General features: G+C 43.0%; 2 protein-coding genes across 2 annotated transcripts; both read right to left on the reverse strand.

Moving 5' to 3' along the window:
* Window positions 1–1,181: 1,181 nt before the first annotated feature.
* LOC116909019 (eotaxin) lies at window positions 1,182–5,150 on the reverse strand. The gene is made up of 3 exons (XM_032912495.1): window positions 5,075–5,150; window positions 1,692–1,803; window positions 1,182–1,287 (listed from the first exon to the last, which is right to left on the reverse strand). Exons 1-3 carry the CDS (start codon window positions 5,148–5,150, stop codon window positions 1,182–1,184), a joined length of 294 nt encoding a protein of 97 aa, XP_032768386.1.
* Window positions 5,151–13,790: 8,640 nt separating this feature from the next.
* Window positions 13,791–15,647, reverse strand: LOC116909020 (C-C motif chemokine 7). The gene is made up of 3 exons (XM_032912496.1): window positions 15,477–15,647; window positions 14,671–14,782; window positions 13,791–14,327 (listed from the first exon to the last, which is right to left on the reverse strand). The coding sequence occupies exons 1-3, from the start codon at window positions 15,550–15,552 to the stop codon at window positions 14,222–14,224; spliced, it is 294 nt and encodes a 97-aa protein (XP_032768387.1). The 5' UTR covers window positions 15,553–15,647; the 3' UTR covers window positions 13,791–14,221.
* Between the last annotated feature and the right edge of the window lie 944 nt (window positions 15,648–16,591).

Here is a 16,591-nt window from a genome sequence, read left to right on the forward strand (position 1 = left end):
GTGTGCATGTTGGGACCTTGCTGAGAGCAAGAATCCTAGGAACAGACTAGAATATCTGGATTTTAATAAACACTAGCCAAACCAAAGAGTCATTTTGTAAGGAATGCAGCCCTACCTCATGAACAGTTCTTCCTAACCTTCCATCTTTACACACACACACACACACACACACACACACACACACACACACACACACACACACACCTGCAGTGGTAATAAAAAATGCATGAATTTTCTAAACACTCAAACGAATTCATTTCTGCCTAATACCATACACCTTATACTCACTATAATACTATCCTCCTGGAAATATAAAACACTTCCACATGGTGACCTTTACACTGTAAGTGGGGAGAAGGTTAGAAGAGGACTTAATCAGGACTGACAGACAGACCAGAATCGCCTCAAAGCTTTAGATCATAAAAATGAAAAGGCTAAGAAAATGTGGTAGTAAAATTTTTTATTATACATAATTAGTACATACTAATACTAAAACCATTCTGGCTTGGCATGGTGGCACGTTAAAGGCAGAAATAGGTAAATCTCTGTGAGTTTGAGGTCAGCCTGGTCTACATAGTAAGTTGCAGGTCAATCAGGGTGATAGTGAGACCCTATCTCAAACAAGCAAACAGCAAAACAACAAAAAGAACCAAGATCCATTAAAATATGCTTTAAAATTCCACTTTCTTAAATGTAACATGTCCTTAAATATTAGCATTTTAATCAGTGTATATTAATTGTGATATCCATTAAAATATGCTTTAAAATTCCAATTTCTTAAATGTAACTTGTCCTTAAATATTAGCATTTTAATCAGTGTATATTAATTGTGAAAAACAATGGGTCATGTTATGACATTTTCATACATGTATAAGGTGCTTTGATCATATATAGTCCTCTTATCATCCTCAGTTACCCCTAACTCATTCCATTCTATTCCTCAATAATCCTACATCTCCTTCCATGCCCTCTCCTTTTAAGATGTTGCATATGCAAGAAATTACACAACCTTTTGAGTCTGGCTTATTTCATCAAACATAATGACTTCCAGTCCCATCTGTAACTACATGAAGCCAAGTCCTTGGGGGATTGGTGCCGATATTCTCCCATAGCATATCTTAGAAAAGAGAAGGAATCAAGCATTTCTTAGGCTCTGGGTTAGTGTCAAAAGAGGAGGTTGTTTATGGTTTTGGAGTTTGGAGTTTTTGGTCCAGGTGCTTTGTGGCATCCTGGACCCACTTCTTCTTGGGGTCAGCACAGATCTCTTTGCCCAGCTTGGTCTTGAAGCTGTAGAAGAGAGAAAACAGTCATAAGGATACCCTAGAAACTCTCCCTTTTCTTCCTCAACCCCCAGGATAATTTACTGTGGAGTGCAGAAGTCATTGTGGTATAAAATGATGGTGAAAGGAAGGATGGGACTCCAGGCTTGGTTCCTGCTCTTGATGGTCCAGTAGAGAGATGTTTTCTCTTGACCTAAAAGAACTAATATGGCTAGGAACCAGCTCTCATGAGAGATCTGGGAATAAACATGTTTTACTCATGGATTGGGTTACAATTCTCAAACCAATTCTTTAACTGGGGACATAGTTCTGTTCTTGACTGTGTGCCTGGGAAATTAGTTTGGGGGCCTGAAGGGTGTGTGTGTGTGTGTGTGTGTGTGTGTGTGTGTGTGTGTGTGTGTGTTTACTCACACTATGGCTTTCAGCGTGCATCTGTTGTTGGTGATTCTTTTGTAGCTCTTCAGTAGTGTGTTGGGGATCTTCTTACTGGTCATGGTAAAGCAGCAGGAAGTTGGGATGGAACCTAAATGTTGGGGGAAGGAAATGGACAGGAAGAAAGATTCATCTAGGTCAGAGAGTATTTTCAATCAAGACGCTGTAGGAAGGAAGCCAGGAGAAGGTGGGGGCGCATCAAGGGGGCGCATCAAAGGTGGAGGTAAAATCCTTTGTGGTGGTGTGTGCCCCTCCCCATGGTCCTCTGCACAGTGAGGATCCATCATCTCTGACAGGGGTATTGTATATTATACTGGTGATCTGTGATATATTGTTAGCTCTGAGAAGCTGGCTCTGGAAGCAGGTTTACCCTTTTCAGACTTAAGAATGTTTATGTCAAGTTTCCCCCAAGATTTGTCTGGTAAGGGGGATGATATATGACTCTATGATGTAGAGAGGAGAAAACAGGAGAACAGAGCATAAAGAACACTACTGTGACCCAGAGAACAGCTAGAGGGAAAACTTACTGACAGGACATGGAGAAGCTTTAGCAATGGAGAAGTACTTTGTGGCTGACTGCCTCAAGGGCTGCCTCAGCCAGTTTCTGCTGGTTTTAAGCCCTCAATGTGATGATATTACTTGTCTCTTATTAATTTGCTCTCCCAGAATGACAAGTTACTCTGTCCAGGACTCTTTGGACTGGGAACTTCAATCAACAACTTCAACAGGGATCCCCCAGTCAATTTTCACTGGATGTTTTGAGCCCTGGATCTGGTGGCATACTCTCTCTCTCTCTCTCTCTCTCTCTCTCTCTCTCTCTGTCTCTCTCTCTCTCTCTGTGTGTTATTTTTTTTTTTTTGTTATTACATTGACTTGCTATGTATTTAATAAATACACTCACTCATTCAAAACTATACAAAGTAAACTATACAAGGACAGACCAGTGATGGACCAAGTAAGGACACACCCACAGATACCTGGATCCCAGTTGCCCACCACTAGAACAAGGGAAAAGCCATCTCCTATACCCAAAAACTACAATTACAGGATAAACATGTAAAGATTTTTGTCTCTTTGTGAACTTTTCCTTTGGCCTTTTCTTGTTTACAGAGTGTTCATTGATCAAAGTCATTGATTTCCCTGCAGGCTCTTGAATTAGTGCAAGAACTTTCTCAAGACTGTAAGACCGAAAGGAGAAAAGTAAAATTCAAGTGCTAAGAAAGTTTGTCTGAGAAACAGAAACAAACAAACAAACAAACAAACAAACAAACAAAAATCAAGTCTACCTCCCAAAACTCAATAGTTTAATAATATGTAAGGTGCAAAGTGTTTGAAGGATGGAATTGAAAGATTCATGTATGTTTGATAACTGAAGGTTATTAAAATTTCTACAGATATTGCTCTGCTCATGGCAACATTTACAAAAATTGATTCAAAAGCCAAAAAATGTATGTCTAATCAAGTAGATGTTTGTGATTTGCTAACTTTGTTATAAACTTTGTTATACTTGGGAAAACTATATTTTAGCAAAACCAGGATTTCCTTAAAATTTTCTTTATCTAAGCATTACCTAAATGTTACACAAAAGTTAACATTATAGGAATGATAAGACTGCCATCCAGGGTGTCCAGCAACCACAGCTGGAAAACAAAGACAAAGGGGCTGGAAACTAGAGCCAGTATTTTAGCCTTTGGCCTCTAAATTCAGCCAGGACTTGGATATTGGAATTCCTCTAAGTCTCCAATCCCCTTGATGGGAGAGGCCACAGAATCTCCAGAGACTGGACTCTAAGCAATGACATATGTCAACATGCAAAAGATTTAAGGGTAGAAACAACGTACGTTATATTACCAAATTGTTGTGTTGTTTGGGCTCACTTAGAGGCTGGCTCCCATACTCAACTTCAGACCAAAACATCTGTCTCACAGAGTTCTTCAAGAGCTCTAATTTGGGGGGTGAACTAGCTCTCCCCCCATAACTCTGCAACAAGCAAGAGGGGACAGACACCGAAGAGTAAAAGTACTATGCCCCTAAAAATAGTTAAAATGTGAGCTATTACCAAAAGAGGTTATTATCATTTGTCCCACAATATAAAAGGGCTTGCCTTGGGAAAGAGAAGTCAGCAGTCCAGCCATGGGAAGTCCAGCAGATCAGTGTATCCATGAAGAAAAGTTAAAGGGGGCTCCCTGCCCAACTTCCCAGCCAGTTTCAGATAGATATGTTGAACTCCGGCCTCACCTGAGGGACCCTATCCACTGGGGACACCAGATGACTTCTCTAAAGGGGCTTCCCTAGTCAATTTTGACTGATGATTTTGAGCACAAGAACTTATATTTTGTGCTTGCTCTCACTTGCTCTCACCTGCTCTCATTTGCTCCCCGCCCCCACCCCGCCATTGGCTTGCTATGTATTTAATAAACTCACTCATTCAAAACCATGAACATGACCATCAAAGATTGTTTTCTCCTGGCCAGAAGAAAGGGACTAGAAAAGACCCCACCACTCTGATACCCTTTTTCTGCCACTAAGAGGAGCATATAACAATGCAATAGTCTCAGAACCAGTCATCCAACACTCTCCACTGTCTGCTTTCTGGGCCCAAGTCAGATTGTGCCTTTGGTCTTTTTTGTTGGCTGGAGGTTTTAACCAGTCTGGTCAGCAAGGAAGAAGATGAGATGGCATGTGATACTTCTGAGCTGAACATGTTGCCCGTAGAGCGGACACTCTTTCCTTTGCTCTCCTAAGCCATCTGGGAACCTGAGTTTACTAAGCCCATGCATTATTATTGTTTGCTATGGGCAAGAAGTTGGATTAGCTGTCACTGCAGCATGCATTAGTTTACAAACACCTACAGCAGGTTCTGAAACATAGTAAAGATGCTCTCATTTGAGAACATATCCCAGGATCTCCTGCTTTGCTACTGTTGCTATCTTGAGTCCTGCAGAAACTCTTCACCAAAAATAGGACCTTCCATTTCACCACTATCCACATGCTCACCGTACCATACCATACCCAGACACTATAAGGGGAGCTGACTGTGTGGATGCACTTGGCACCTGCCTCAATAGTCAGAAGGAGGGAGGAGAGGAGGGGAAGAGGGTTAGGGAGACACAAACACACACACACACACACACACACACACACACACAGACAGACATAAGGAGACAGACAGAGACATACAGATAGAGACAAAGACAGAAAGAGAAATATGAATGGGGACCAATATCAGTTCTGACTGTTTCACTGGTTGGGGTTTCTTATCCCATCTTTGAATGGTGGGGTTAGCAGCAAGTCTCTGAAGACTCTCACTATACGGCTTGAGAAATGCCTGGCTTCCCTAGGGAAGGTTGGAGGGGACTTACCTGGGTGAGCCAGCACCTGGGAGGTGAAGGAAGTGGCCGTGAGCAGCAGGAATAGAAGTGCTGTGGAGATCTGCATGGTGGAGGGAGACAGATGGAAGTTACTGCGTTGATCTCAGCCTCTGGGCTCTGCAGGCTCTCCTGACACCTTTATAGGGAGCAGAGTGGGTGGAAGCTTCCAGAGAAGACTCTGCCTGTACAAGGTCATGAAGGAGGGGTCTTGAGCAGTGGAACATGGGCCAGCTCCTGGCCTGACAGCAGAGATAGAAGAAACATAAAACCGTGGGTGGGACTTGGCATCTGTTAGGGGATGGGAGTGAAAACTGAAAAGATTGTGTGATTATGAAATGTAACTAATCATTATGGAGCGGGACAAAAAAGCCAGGGGATGGCATGGGGAAGCCAGTGCTGGTCTGTGTTCACCTGCTCTCTGAAGAATTTGGAACCCTACAATATCCCTCCTCAGAAAATAGGGGATGATAATTGTGTTTGCCCTTTTTATGTACTTCAGTGGTCATACAATTTTAGCGTCCAGGAACTTAGCATCATGGGAAGCAGCAAGGGTAGAAAACTAGGATCACACTTGTCTTGAGCTACACATCCACATACATACATACATACATACATACATACATACATACATACATACATACATACACACATGCGCACACACACATACACATACCAAGTAGTTAGCAATCTCTCTCTCTCTGTCTCTGTCTCTGTCTCTCTCTCTCTCTCTCTCTCTCTCTCTCACACACACACACACACACACACACACACACACACACACACACACACACACACAGGACCCACCACCTGTACCAAGCTACATATACATCCTTGTCCAAAGAAAACGACTGGCTTCTCTGCCCTGGTAATCTCTGGCAATTCCTTTGCACCCTACCCCACTTTTGCTGGTTAGAAATTATTCAAAGACATTTCAGTAGGCATCCTGGAATTAGGAGGAGTAGTGCATCTTGCTTGGATGGGCAAGCTATGTTCCTAGAATGAACATTTAGGGAAAACTCTCTCTGCCATCCTATGCATGATGAAATTGGGGTGCATTGTGGGGAAGGACAATATGTAGCAAGCAAAGGCTTAGGTACCCTTTCAATCAAAACAGAAATCTACCCAACACCTCCCCTGCCCTATTGGCTAACTCCATTTGCTAGACCTTCTGAAGGAAACCCAGGAAATATGATAGCATGAAACTCTGGAGCGATCCCACTCAGAACCCACTGCTGCCTTTGTAGTGCGTCTGCACCGTATCAATTTTGTGCTTCTGTATGAAGCCTCTTGCTGTTCTGCTCCTTCTCAACCCCGGGTGCAGCATTTCAAGAATCCCAACATCCCTGACTAGACAACAACTGCCACCAACAAGGAACTATTCAGAAAGAGAAAAAATAAGCTAATTCCTACTGTCCTTTGACCCCCTGGTCAAAGCATGACCTCTCAAATCTTTATTTCAGTAAAAACATCTTAAGTGAATTTGATGTTGATATCTACCTGAAAACTACTGATCTAGAAGATGGTAGATTAAAATGAAGGAAAAAGTCAGGACTGAGCAAATATTTAAAATATTTCAAACCAAAATACCAGCTGATAGCAACCTGGTATGATTGCTTGGTGTCCTCAGGCGAAGCACCTCTAATACTCAAAATGAATGGAAACATCGGGAAAGCAAAGAGAGCAAGATGCCTCTATACCTCTACATGCTTTGCAAAAGAATACAATTTTAGAAAGACGTGTACACAGTTAATGAGGACAACAATGATCACCTTTTTGATTTGCCATTTTCTGTGCCATCACCAGCAGGAGAATCAGTTGAATACAGTCATCCAAGAACCTCTTTTGATAAATGAAGTAGAAAGTTTTTTGTTGCTGTCCAAAAGCCTCTGAAAATATTTTTTCAAAAGGTTATTAGCTGCAGAAAACATCTTGACACTTATTCTATTTCAGATTTAGCATTCAGTATTAGCAACAAAAAAGTGGACAGGTGACTCAGTTAAACTAGACTAAATGAGGATAAGAAACGAATTTGGAAATAAGAGAACATTTAAAATAAAAATTAACAAGTATTTTGATTTTCAAGAACTATATATGATTAACAAATGAGGAAAATGACAAAATTACCATAGAAGAGGTTTTCAGAAAACAACAACAACAACAACAACAACACATTCTAGACCAGTATAAGGTTTTTTTTTTTTTTTTTTTTTTTTTTTTTTTTTTCGAGCTGGGGACCAAACCCAGAGCCTTGCGCTTCCTAGGCAAGCGCTCTACCACTGAGCTAAATCCCCAACCCCCAGTATAAGTTTTTAACTTAGTGATATTGTCTTCTTATGAAAAATGTTTATTTAGGTTATTGTCTTAGAGCTCTGTGCTGTGAAGAGATATCACAGCCATGGCAGCTCATAACAAGAAAGCCTTTAATTAGGACTGGGTTACAGTTTCAGAGGTTTAGGCCACTATCATTATGCTGGGAAGCATGGCAGAACGCAGTCCGACACGGTGCTGGGGAGGTAGCTGAGACTTCTGTATGTGGGTCTGCAGGAATCAGAAAGAGCGGGACACTGAGCCTGACTTGAGCTTTTGAAACCTCAAAGCCCATCCCCATCTCACACCTTCTTCAACAAGGCTACACCTACCCTAACAGAGGTTACCTCTACCAGTCCTTCTCAAGTAGTGTTCCTGATGGCTAAGTATTCAAATATATGGACCTATGGGTGCCATTCTTAATTCGAGCCACCACAGTCACCAAATCAAAAGAAAGCTCATTTTATGAAGCATTTTCCTTTTTCCTTTGAGAATTTCATGCATGCATGCATGCATCCATCCATCCATCCATCCATACATACATACATGCACACATACACACAGTGGATTCTGGTTATATCCACCTCCTTCCTCCCACCTTTGACTTTGATTTTCGAGCATTTTAAAGTGATTTACTTAGCTGTTAAAGCACTTTACTAAATCAAATCAAACCAAACTCCTGTATATCACATAAATTTCCCTGGAACTGGTCTGCAAGCAACAGAACAGGTTCCCAATGTCTTCAAACCCTAAGGACTCAAGGAGCACAGAGCAAGACAGCTTTCTAGTTTACCCCCATTCTCAGAAAACACAGCAGACAAAAGCATTAAGTACGAGGAATGTAGGGACCACTATGTTCATCTGTGCAAAGCCCTTGGCTCCCACGTTCTAGCAGCTGGAAGGAGAGGCAACGCTTCAAATACAGCAGCTGCAGTAAATGACTGTGTTGAAGGTGAGCACAAGGGCGCCACATGGGGACAGTCCCACACCAAATTGATTGATGCATAAAGATTACATGGGAAGATGTGTTTAAAAGGATTGGGGTTAGAAAGAGGGCAGTTCTGTGGTCAACTAGTGATGTCTGTCCTAAGCAGTGCTCTTGCTGGCCTATGAGCTCTATCTGCAATTAATTAGTAACTACCTAAAAGTGGACCACATAGAAGACAGAACACTCAATCTTTCCTTCCTTGCTAATCAGTTCCAGGTGACCTAGCATCGTGAGGACAATGGATCCAGGATGCCGGAATTGGATTATGACTCTGCTGCTGATAAGCTTCAAACTTTGGGGTAGCTTATCTATGCTTCCTCTATCAGGCTAAGATGGGAAGGTTAATCAAGCCTACCTTAGCTGGTGGCTATGGGGATTAAACTCATTAATATAGACGATACTTGAAAGAGTAGCCAGATCTCTATAGGTTCTCAGCGCCTGGCAGTTCAGCATTCAGTATTAGGAAGTAGAGTGGATTTGTGTGCCAAGGAGGGGACTAGAAAGAGACTGTGCCTAGGCAAATGGTTTCCGCTGCTTGCCTTCCAGACTTCCCACTACTTCCAAGGAAGACAGCATACCCTAGAGATGGTTTTAGAAATTCCCATGTTTCAAACTGGGGAGGTCTGGAGTTCCAGAAATTGTGGTCATGTAAGATATTTAGAATGTTCCTGACATCAGAGGTGCCTGGATGACATCATTAAGTGATATTGCACTTAGCAGGAATACTTTTATAGTTCTGTTGTGGGTGCTATAGAGTGGATTGCTTACTTCCCTTTCTTATTGAGCTCTGAATTTTGACAGTAATCCAGAAACCTCAATGGGAATAAGGAAAATAAACACAGAGACTTCCAAGTTCCACAGATGTTCCATCTAACTGCCTGGCTGTTCCTGGCAAGTGCTAGAATAAAATGTGGAGCTCCATCTCCCCCAGCCCCCCACCCCGCCTTTCTTTTCTCTGCTTCCCAGCAGCAATTAAGAAAGACATTCCACTCACCTGTGACGTGATTCCATGTCTGGTGAACAATGGGGGTGGGGGGTTCATCAGAGAAGCACAGGCAGTGGGTCCCTCAGTAGGAAAACGCAATCTTGGATTCTTTTGTGCTTTTCTGAGGAATGCTGAGATCAGAGCAGGGAAGGGTCACTGGAATTGGGGCTCTTGGCTTTGATTTTTCTCAATTACAGACTGTCTACTGTGTCCAAGTCATGGCGTGGTTTGCAGCTCAGCAATAGAATGCATGTTTAGCACACACAGGGCCATGGATTTAATCCCCAACAAACAAAAGGAAGCAAGATCATAGTCTGTCCCATGAGAGCCTTGAAAGAAACAAAGGCACGTTTTATTTTATTCCTTTCTTTAAAAGAAAACAAAAGAGAGAGAATTGAGAGCTGGGACCAGAGATGAAAACTGAAAGGTTCTGCTATGCACTTGAGGGGTAGATGACCCTATGTGCCTCTCTCTTGATTCTTTTCCTATATCGTGAAGCCTCTATTATAATTGCTTGCCTTTGTGTGCTCGTTAGTTTTATTGCCAACTTAGTAGAAGCCAGAGCCACCAGGGAAGACGGACTCCCAACTGAAAACTTGTCTTTGTAAGATGGGCCTATGGTCACGTGTGAGAAATTGTCTTGAGTGATGATTGACATAGAAGAGCTCTGCCCACTTGCCCACCCCTTGCCTGTGTAAGGGGTCCTGACCTGTGTAAGAAAGATAGCAAAATGAACAATAAAAGCAGCAACCACAATTCCTCCATGCTCTCTGCTTCAGGTCCTGCTTGAGTTTCTGCTCTGAATTCCCTCAGGGATGAATTGTGACCCTGAAGTATAAGCCTATTTAAACATTCCCTTCTTTAAGGTTTTTGTTTTTGTTTTTTTGGGGCATGGTGTTTATCAGAAAACAAAGCAGAAATGTTCAGTTTAACCAGGCACAAAACAGGACCAAAGAAAGACCTCTGTTTTCAACGGTCTCTAGGGAATAGAAAGCTGTTATGACACTAACATGTAAAGTCCAAAGTGACCCACGTAGTAGGTCTTCTAGTTGATGTCACCTGTTAAAGAGGAAATATCTTCTTCTGTAAAACCATTTATGAAAGGGAGGCCCTTTTACAAGGGTTCTCAGGGTTTGTTTTGTGTTTTGGTGTGTGTGTGTGTGTGTGTGTGTGTGTGTGTGTGTGTGTGTGTGTGTGTGTGCTTTGTGAATTTATGGGACTACAGAGATTAAAAGATGGTGTCACGTGTCCTCTATCACCCCTCACCTATTTCTTTGAGTCTTGGTGAGGTCTTTCCTTTCCTTTCCTTCTCCTTGTCCATTTCTGAATATAGTGTTGAAGATAACTTGTACACAGCCCCCAAAGAACCAACCCCCATGCTCCTTATCAAACCCTAGTCCTTCCGGTTTTTCTTTTTCTTAAAGAAATTCTAGGTTCATTTATCTCCACTCAAGCAATGGCAGCATCTATGCTCCACACTCCCTGTTTGAATCTTTGTTGCTGGAGTCTTCTTTCCTGTGCTTTGTTTATAAGTGTCTAAGCAATGCTGATGCTAGTGTGAGAGAGCTATTCATATTCTAGAAATCTCCATTTGTAGACGCTCAGGGAGATTAGGCAGAGTTAACCTTTGAGTTCCATTACCCTTAAAATCACCACGATAGGAGGGAAACTTGAAGTATGGGGTATTTTTAGGGACTGGGCTTGAATGTGGCTTATACCATTTGGTCCCTCACCCTACTGGTTAGCATTCATTCATATTAATAGATGAATGCTAGCTATTCTGGGGCTGTTCTAAAGACTCGGGGACCATGGTCATTTTGAATTGGCTCCGTCCTTTAGCAGGTCTGAGTTCATTAATGGTTTTATTGATAACGTAATCAATTTTATCAATAACTGTGGGGGTTTCTCCTTTTGGCATTCAGGCAAGGTCTCATCACCCACTTTTTTAGTGAGACATTATGCTTGCATAGTAAAGCTACATTTCATTTTATTTTTTCCCTGTCACATTATCTAACTAAGAGGCTTTTCCATGAGAGAGACGGAGAGAGAGTGAGAAAGAGAGAGAGAGAGAGAGAGAGAGAGAGAGAGAGAGAGAGAGAGAGAGAGAGAAACAGACACAAGAGAACCAGGGAAAGAGTGTGGAGAGAGCTAGAGCAGAGAGAGAGAGAGAGAGAGAGAGAGAGAGAGAGAGAGAGAGAGAGAGAGAGAGAGAGAGAGAATTTCCTGCAGTGTAAGTCTTGAATTTGTGGACTTTATTCTTATGCTCAAGGACAGCCAGTTCTTTCCTAAACTGTTTTCCTTACAGTGATAACTTGACAGACGCAGACAGAAGCAACCAGAACAGTATCAATGCACATTTTTGTAGTTTCCCGTTGGAGCTAAGATTTCTGTAGACAAGACCTGACAGCTTTGGTGCTTTGGAGCATGGAGCTCTGTCTTTCCAACCTGAGGCCCCAGCTCACTCCACCTGCTGCCAGCAGTCTGCTGAATGCTACTTGCTGCGGTTTTACATTTTAGTTATTTTACTTTGGGAAGGGCAGGGCTTGGCTATGTATCCCAATGCTGAGATTGAACTCACTGTGTAGCTCAACTGGCTGTGGACTTACAACAGTCCTTCTGCATCAGCCTCTTAAATGCTGGGTTACAGTGGGACATCATCATGATGCACTCCTTTGGGTTTTTAATGGGGACGCATAATCATCACAGCTGTCTGTCTGTTAACCAAGCAAATGACACCCTTTATGTCTAGGTCATATTACAGACGAAGTCCTGTAATATAGAAAATAATATGAGGAACCCTCAATTTTTTTCCTATCAGTAATCCCTAGACCTGTAGGATAACTCCTTAAAAGGCAAAGGGGACATGTTTGCCACCCACCACTCCCGACTAATATATTTGGTGGCTATACTTGGGCATCTTTGATGGATGTGCTCCCAGATGTGAAAATGTGCTCGTTTTTAGTGTCTACATGATGCTGGTGTCCGCATGGGGACCATGGCTCTATTTTTCCCTCTCACTTTAAGAAACGTGTCAGGATAGTGACTACTCAAGACTACTAGTGCTACAACTCACACATTAGTGGTATAACTCATCTGGTCTCTGAATCCCATTGAGCATTGATACTCAGCTATGTTTCTGTTTAGCTACCCTCTGTTTCTGGTCATAGTTTTGGATTTCTCTTTAATTATTTTCCCTAAAGGGCCCTGGACATAGATGAAGACAAACAAGATTTAAATTCCTTAAAATGAGGAATGGGGTTGGTCGTGTATTCACTAGGCGGGTAGAGTGATCATCTAGCATGCACAATGTTTTTGATTTGGTCCCCAGCATGTCAGAAACGGTGTGTAAGGGCACACACCTGTTCCCTTCCTCTGGAGGTAGAGGATGGAGGACGACAATTCAAGAGCATTCTTTGCATGTTGAATTTTAGGACAACCTGGGCACTTGGTTAAAACAAAAGACTAGAAAGGAAAAAAAAAAGCAAGGAAACGAACAGTGAGTAAGAAAGAAACACTAGAAGAGAAAGAAGAAAAGGAAGAGGAGGGGTTTTTTTGGCCTTGGGCACAGGAAGCTCCTCCTCTCTGAACTGTGAACTCAGGGATTCTCTGCTTAACATTGACACATATTCCTTTCTCTCCACTTTCACACCACTTTCACGGCTGTAAGAGGAAACCTGCAGGAAGATGGTAGTTTGGGTGATGCTAGTCTGCCTCCTGGTGGCTCTTTTAGGATTGGGACGTCTGCTTGTTGCCGCCTTGAGATAAGGCCTGACTGGAGGCTGCCGGAGAGTCAGAAAGCTCGATTAGATCCGGCTGGAGCATCAGCGTATGGTGTGCTGTTTGTTTGCTACTAAGGTGTCTGCTCTCTTCTGACACCTTATGTTTCTACCTGGGGCTTTAATGGAGGCTCAGCTGGAAGGTACAGGGATCTCTTAGAATCTTGTCCTGGGCCCACAATCTTCACCTTCCCTGCCCTTTCTGATTAACAGAGATAGAACTGTTTGAAGACTGCTGTGGCACCCAGATGTGGAAGGGAATTTTTGTGGAAGGTCTCGTTGGCCTGGCCTCTCCATTGTCAAAGCCAAAGATGTATTTTAATATTCTGGACTGGAGGGCTTGGGTGTCTATGAGGAGACCAGACAGATAGGAGTCTGTTGCAATAAGAGATTGTGTGAGAAGCTGTGGCCTTGGGAACCAAAGTCAGTGCCTGGTAATGTGACTAAAGCTTATGTCAGTTGTCAGGGGCAAAACGGTGGACCTGGCTTTTCTTAGCTTCAGCCTGTCTGGCTTTCACAACTAAATTCAGATCCAGGGTTACCAGGTTTGACCCCCACCCCTCCTTCTGCACCCACACCCTGCTTCTTGCCACCCTGTCCAGCCCCCCCAACTTTCTTTTGTTCCTTTAAAAGACAGCATCAAAGAGAAACTTTTGTGCAAAAATACATTTTATATGAAACTTCAGTAGTCATACATTTAAACATCCCACAGTATCATAACATTATGATTTTGTCCTAAACATTTTTAAATAAAATATTTGCACTGATTCTTGCAATGCCCCTACATAATACAGGAACAAAGTCAATGGGGCGGGGGAAGAATTCTGCAGGTAACACAACGTTAAAGTGACATGAGGTCTCCAGGGCTTTACATTCAAATCACACCAAAGTACATGGCAAATTAAATAAAAATATTAATAACTTAAAGACCATTCCTTAGGCGCGACTGTTTCACATTCCTACAGACCGTTCGTACCCCTTAGGGGTCCGAACCACCCATTTCAACACAGTTCTCAGAAAGGACAAGGGTGAGGAATTTTGCTTCTTGACTTCAGGGTTGGTTTCTGTTCGGGCATCTGTCTTCAGGGCTTTGGAGTTGAGGTTTTCATGTCTAAGTATGCTATGGCCTCCTCGACCCACTTCTGATGGGCTTCAGCACAGACTTCCATGCCCTTTTTGGTCTTGAAGCTGAAGGAAAAGGGCTCAGTTAGAGAGCATATAACTTATTCTGTGAGTCCCTGCCTGGTGTATTACTGCAAGTTGATGACATTACCCCCGGGATGGAGAAGGTGAGAAAAAGGAAGGGCCTAATGGTAAGATGCAGTTCTCACTGGCCAAAGAGAAGGCCCCTTGGCTCTTAGAGGGAGAGGGAAATTCTAAACTGGTGGCTCTGAAGAGAGTGACAGGCTTCAGTTTTCCCATGTGAGTTTGTGTTAGAGATATACTCTCCACTCATTGAGTATATAATTCTATTCACTGCCTCAGGGATGACTTATCACTGAGGGGGTGAAGGCGGGAGTTGAGTACTTACATAACAGCTTCCCAGGGACACCGACTACTGGTGATCTTTCTGTAACTCTTGAGATTCCTCTTGGGAATCTTTTGTTTCTTGACATAGCAGCATGTGGATGAATTGGTCCCATCTACAAAGAAAGAACAAGAAAAGGTTCTTTGTGGTCGATTCTGGGTCTTTCGTTGATGCTTAAAGGAATGGTTACAAGCCGTCAAGGAGACAAGATGAAGGGAGGACTTGCCCACCCTAGATTAATGTCTCTACTCTTTAATATGTCCCTCAATTCTTTCTCACTTGAATGCCAGTCAATAGAGGCAAGAAGAGCTGATGACAACCATGGGTGTCACTGGAAAGCACTAGTATAATGCCCCAGTTCCTTAGAATAAGGAGACACTGGTTATGAGTCCCCTTTTCGGATAAAAGAAATGGTGTCTGGTTGTGACACAGCCTCTATAGAACCACTGACTCTGGAAATTGAGCTGGATAAACTCCCACTAGACCTTGGATCTCTTTCCCCCTTTCTCTTCTACCTGAGAACACCATCATCACAGGCCCCTATTTGATGACCCAGGATCATGGGGATCACCACAGAAGCAGCTGTGACAGGAACTATCTTGTCTCCAAAAATGAAACCTAAGGGATCCCTAAGAGAATCAGATTCAAGTTCTGGCTCTGTCATTGGACTGGCTTGTTCTTTTAATTGCCTTACTTTGGCAAAGCCAGGAAGGTGAGACTATGGGTCAGCCTTGTTCTGTAAAGGTCCACGAAATGTCCCAGAGAAGGTACAGCATGCTCTGGGAAAAAGACAGCAGGGCAAGTCTCACCTGGTTGGGCCCACACGTGCATGGTGAAAGCAGCAGCTGTGAGCAGCACACACACAAGCGCGGCAGAGATCTGCATGGTGGAGAGAGAGGAGAGAGAGAAGGCGGGCTTCAGTGAAAGTTGAAGCTGGCTTCAGTGAAAGTTGGCAGACTCGGTGCTGGCCTTGCCTCTCTGCTCTTCTGGCAGCTCTGCCTTCTCTTTTATAGGCAGCAGTTAGGGAGGGATCTTGGAATGAATCACAGGAGGGTGTAATTTGACACTGGCCTATTTCCATTTAACACCAGGAATGGAGAAGGAGGTGATGACTCTGTCCAGATAGAGCACTGCACTGTGAACTCTGGCTGTTCCTCCCAGCTCAGCTCCTGTTGGAAAGAAAAGCTTTTTGTAGAATGAGGAAGGAAACAAAGATGGCAGAGTCAAGGGATTCCGATTTCCCCCTTCAAGCAACATCCTAAGGAGCCCCAAGTCCAGAAACAGGCACTACAGTTTCGGCTGGATTTAAAAAGGCACCTGAAGATGGAAAGTCCTGGTAACTTTTCAAATCTCAGAGGAAAAGATGTTAGCAAACAAACAAAAATCACAAAACATTTCCAACCCCCGTGTCTAATACAGTTTTTAGTTACTGTGTGACTTAGAACAAGACAACTCTTTATTTGGGTTTCTGATGGGAAAGTTGACTGGCTTCAGCTAGCCAGTACTTGGTTGTAGGTAGATAATGGCTGAGGTTGAAGACCATCCAGAGCATTCTCTCCAGGTCCAGTTTCTGGAGGAACTTTAAAAGCTGTAGTTTGGACCAGATGTGGCTCTTCGGCTTACTTCCTCTCCCTCTTTCTCTGCATTCCACTGTGAAGGCCATACCATGTATTTCACACGATGCCTTGAAGTCTCCAGGAGCATAAGCAAAAACCTCTTAGCAAGCGAGTGTGAAGAAACATGCAGATATGTTTTTAAACAACTGTATAGAAACATGTCTGAAACTTGGTAGCAGTATTAGGCAAGGGCAGGGGCCCAACTTCTGTTCCCAGAAATATTGTCCAGAAGAGTTCGGATCTTGCAATCTTCCAAGTATCTGATTGGCTATGAAAGTACCTTTTCTAGCCAGAGAGGGAAGTCAAGC

This window comes from Rattus rattus, chromosome 9 (assembly GCF_011064425.1).
Source record: "Rattus rattus isolate New Zealand chromosome 9, Rrattus_CSIRO_v1, whole genome shotgun sequence".
Lineage (NCBI taxonomy): Eukaryota > Metazoa > Chordata > Mammalia > Rodentia > Muridae > Rattus > Rattus rattus.